Source organism: Priapulus caudatus, unplaced genomic scaffold (assembly GCF_000485595.1).
Source record: "Priapulus caudatus unplaced genomic scaffold, Priapulus_caudatus-5.0.1 Scaffold255, whole genome shotgun sequence".
Taxonomy (NCBI): Eukaryota; Metazoa; Priapulida; class Priapulimorpha; order Priapulimorphida; family Priapulidae; genus Priapulus; species Priapulus caudatus.
In genome coordinates this window covers 182,935-187,815 of record NW_014577316.1, presented here as the reverse complement: position 1 = coordinate 187,815, position 4,881 = coordinate 182,935, and the positions used below count along the sequence as shown (strand labels likewise).

Below are 4,881 nucleotides of genomic sequence, written 5' to 3'. Positions count from 1 at the left end.
ACTCTTGTACGCTCTCCTTCTTTATCTGCTCTTGATAATGTTTATATATTAAGAACTAACAGCTGATTTGGGAACATGACTAGGGCTTGTTTTTAGCTCACCTTGACATCGTCAAGATGAGCTATTGCCGTGGGGTGTCGTACGTCCATCCGTCAACATTTGGCTACGGTCAACGATAACTCAAGAACCGTTTGACCCACATGTTTCAAATTGCATATAGTTGTTACTCCTATGGGAGAGGTTTGAACGTCCTATTTTGGAGCACGCCAGTTGATATACATTCGAGCCACGTCCACTTTTGGGCAAAAAAGGGAATGGCCACAAGTCAGTTCAGGTTCAATGGGTTTTGCTCATTTCTGGTATGTGAATGAATGAGGACTAGCTGGCCCCCAAAACATATCACACATGTTTTGATGTTTTTTTAAAAATTATGCAAATTATGTAGATTTTGGCAATTTCACTAAGCATTACAGTGTCTGCCTACGGTCAACGATAACTCAAGAACTGTTTGACCCACAAGTTTCAAATTGAATACAGTTGTTACTCCTATGGGAGAGATTTGAACTTCCTATTTTGGAGCACGCTATAGTCGACCTACTTTCGAGCCACGCCCACTTTTTGGCAAAAATGAAAATGGCCATCTAAATTCATTCGATTTTGTTAAATTTTGGTATGTGAATGTGGAAGGCTAGCCCCAAAACAGTTGTTACTCCTATGGGAGAGATGACAACGTCCTATTACGTTTATTTCGTCTAACTGGTCAGCAACTCTACAATCATACATATATACGTGTAATGTTGTGTTTTAGATTCTTTGTTACAGTAATTTGACTGGAATATTTTATTGTTTTTATTTGCGCGATATTCGAAAACCAAAATGGCGATCATTTAGGCGTAGCACCATCTCTCGTCAAGATTTCAGACTTTCAGATGTGAAACATTTATTTTCACATCAAAATTTATGCATATATCATTATCAAGAGTATAATGGGAGATATGCTATATAATGGGAGTTCTCCCATATGTACTCTTGCTTTATATATCCCACCTCTCTCTTCTATCACACCCAGGGTGAGCTACAGTGTCATTGACACTTTCATTATATGTGGGTTCGTCAAGGTTATCAGCATAATGCAATTCAGTATTAGCATGATCAAGTTTATGTTGAATCAATATGAGGGCCATGGAAGTATATATTTACTCTATATAGACACCACGACTAAAATCTCGTCTAGTCATCTATGAGTGCGGGGTGGAAGGAGTGACTACTAATATGCTATGTGCGGGTTAGCTATTTCTGACTAATATATATATATATATATATATATATAATATATATAGGGTTAGGGTTAGGGTTAGTCAGAAATAGCTAAACGAGCCAGGTCAAACAGAGGTCAGGGGGACATAGACCCTACGAGCCTTAATAAATAAGCAGGTAGACAGATAAATTTACAGTGCAGTTGCTTATCAGTTACATTGATGAAAAATTCATTTACTATTTGAGATATTTTATTTACACATTTAATACATTGTTGCATCTGACTAGTGGCAAGTGCTAGTGATAGTCAGCACATAACAGCTGCTAATTCCTAGCATGTGCAATCACAAGTTAATGTTGCAAACCTGAAAGCCAATTTATATCTGCCTACCTTGGCTTTCTCAATTCTTATTTACAAAATACAAAATTACACAATGGCATCATCATTGTCCTCATGTTATGATATATCAAAACAGATAATAGTTAACCTAATTAACGTTTTATTTATATAGGGTGATGAGCTTTGGTCCCCTAAGAAGGCTATAATTATTCAAAATGTTATTAAAGAATGACCTAATAGCGTGGCTGCTAAAGCTACGGTATGCATAAATATGTAAACCAGAACCCAATCTCCATTATTTAGTCGCGATATTGCTAGACAATGTAAGTGGCCAGAATTTGAAATTTCCTTGTAAAAGACGATTAAGATGGCAAATCATAAGATAACCAATTGCGCCATAGAGTATTAAAATTCCTGCCATTATTAAACAACATCTGCAAAGTAACTGTGTAATAGAACTACTGACCGTCTGTCTGAGATATTACGTAGGAGTACGTACTCATTTCCCATCAATTTAATTATTAAACAACACGCCCCCGTAGCACAAGGGAATCCTAAACTCAGCTTTCACTCTTCCATTAATAGAAGCAATATATGTGTACGGACAATAGTGTACAGTGAAACCTTCAGCCCCAAGTAATATATAGTATTTCACTTTGCAAAGGTATTGCATTTATAGAAGCCCCTTTGCTATAGAAACCTGAACCACTTAGTATTTCTAAGAGTCTGATTAGTAACACAGGTAAAGGACATTGTGATATTCATTACAATGCCTCATAGCAAAAATGAAATTTAAAAACACATACCTATAGTTTGTTCGTTTTTTCCTGTATAGCTGCCGGGTTTTGACAGCTGCTCCCAATAACTGTTTGATGCTGTTTATACGGGTTGTTCAATTCTTCCCAATACTGGTGAATGGAGTGTCCGATTATTTCCAGTGCCATGTGTGTATGGCTCAGTCGGGTGTTCGTAATGCTGTGTGTTTGGTTTGCTTGGGTGTTGCCAGTGCTGTGTGTTTGGTTTGCTTGGGTGTTGCCAGTGCTGTATGTACGGTTTGCTTGGGTGTTCCCAGTGCTGTGTGTTTGACTTGCTTGGCTGTTCCCAGTGCTGTGTGTTTGGTTTGCTTGGGTGTTTTAATTGCTGTGTGTTTGGTTTGCTTGTGTGTTCCCAGTGCCGTATGTACGGCTTGCTTGGGTGTTCCCAGTGCTGTGTGTTTGACTTGCTTGGGTGTTACCAGTGCCGTATGTACGGCTTGCTTGGGTGTTCCCAGTGCCACATGTGTGGCTTGCTTGGGTGTTCCCAGTGCCGCATGTGTGGCTTGCTTGGGTGTTGCCAGTGCTGTGTGTTTGGTTTGCTTGGGTGTTCCCAGTGCTGTGTGTTTTACTTGCTTGGGTGTTCCCAGTGCTGTATGTATGGCTTGCTTGAGTGTTCCCAGTGCTGTATGTATGGTTTGCTTGGGTGTTGCCAGTGCTGTGTGTTTGGTTTGCTTGGGTGTTTCCAGTGCTGTGTATTTGGTTTGCTTGTGTGTTCCCAGTGCTGCGTGTTTGGTTTGCTTGGGTGTTTTAATTGCTGTGTGTGTGTGGTTTGCTTGGGTGTTTTAATTGCTGTGTGTTTGGTTTGCTTGTGTGTTCCCAGTGCTGTGTATTTGGTTTGCTTGTGTGTTCCCAGTGCTGTGTGTTTGGTTTGCTTGGGTGTTCCCAGTGCTGTATGTATGGCTTGCTTTAATGGGTGTTTCCAGGGCCGTATGTTTGGCTTGCTCGGGTGTTCCCAGTGCCGCATGTGTGGTTTGCTTGGGTGTTCCCAGTGCTGTATGTGTGGTTTGCTTGGGTGTTTCCAGTGCCGCATGTGTGGTTTGCTTGGGTGTTCCCAGTGCTGTATGTGTGGTTTGCTTCGGTGTTTCCAGAGCCGCATGTTTGGCTTGCTTGGGTGTTCCCAGTGCCACATGTGTGGCTTGCTTGGGTGTTCCCAGTGCCACATGTGTGGCTTGCTTGGGTGTTCCCAGTGCCACATGTGTGGCTTGCTTGGGTGTTCCCAGTGCTGTGTGTATGGTTTGCTCGGGTGTTCCCATTGGTGTGTGTTTGGCTCACTTGGGTGTCTTGAGTAGCATCGTTGAGTAGATGTCCGAGTATATCTCTTGCTGCCTACAGGTGATAACTCTCTGTCCGAACGACTACCTGCTCGACAGTCTACGTGAATCCAACAAGCTGCTGGATCAGGTGCAAAAGGGACTCAGCGAATACCTGGAGACGAAGAGGACAGCTTTCCCACGATTCTACTTCCTCTCCGACGACGAGCTCCTTGAGATATTGTCACAGACAAAAGATCCTAAGGCTGTGCAACCTCACCTGCGAAAGTGTTTCGAAAATATTGCCAAGGCAATTACTCTAATATCTTATGTCTAGCTAACCTCCCTAGTTTTTTTAACTAATGAAACCAACTACCATTAATCTAAAATATTCATTTTATATATAAATTATATATATATATATATATAAATTATATATTAGGATATTAATTAATTTAGTTATTGATATTATTATTAGTATTGATATTGTTAGCAATAACTAAATTGTTGAGTACACCAGTATGATATTCTTCTCTGCAATTCTTGCCAATTTCTCAGGGCTGCCGAGATGGGTACACCACGAAAACCACAGATGAAGGAAGCCAAATGAAAACGCAGCCACCAGGGCATGTCTAAATGAACGGTCGCTCATCTACTTGCAGCTAAGGTTCGAGGATGACCTGAGGATTAGTGTGATGTACTCCGGCGAAGGAGAGGAGGTGCCCTTCTCTGAGAGCCTCTATCCTACGGGCAACGTCGAGGACTGGCTGCTGGAGGTGGAGCGTGTCATGAAGGAATCACTACGCAGCATCCTCGAGCGCTCCCTGAATGTCTACGCAGAGGCAAGTAGCACGCACCGTGTCTCTATGTAGAGACAAGTAGCACGCACCGTGTCTCTATGTAGAGACAAGTAGCACGCACCGTGTCTCTATGTAGAGACAAGTAGCACGCACCGTGTCTCTATGTAGAGACAAGTAGCACGCACCGGTGTCTCTATGTAGAGACAAGTAGCACGCACCGTGTCTCTATGTAGAGACAAGTAGCATGCACCGTGTCTCTATGTAGAGACAAGTAAAACATACCGTGTCTCTATGTAGAAGCAAGGCACACACAATCTATTCTATCTATCTATCCATCTATCCATCCAGTTATCTGTCTATCTATCTATCTACCTATCTATCCATCCAACCATCCATCCATTCATCCATCCATCCATCCA

At 41.9% G+C, this 4,881-nt stretch overlaps 1 protein-coding gene across 1 annotated transcript in view; it reads left to right on the top strand.

Moving 5' to 3' along the window:
* Positions 1-4,881, top strand: part of LOC106808130 (dynein heavy chain 1, axonemal-like) — a 79,184-nt gene that overhangs the window by 23,096 nt on the left and 51,207 nt on the right. The window contains exons 24-25 of the mRNA XM_014810710.1: positions 3,745-3,972; positions 4,325-4,520. Of these exons, the coding sequence (XP_014666196.1) occupies positions 3,745-3,972; positions 4,325-4,520 (424 nt within the window). The remainder of the gene's footprint in view (positions 1-3,744; positions 3,973-4,324; positions 4,521-4,881) is intronic.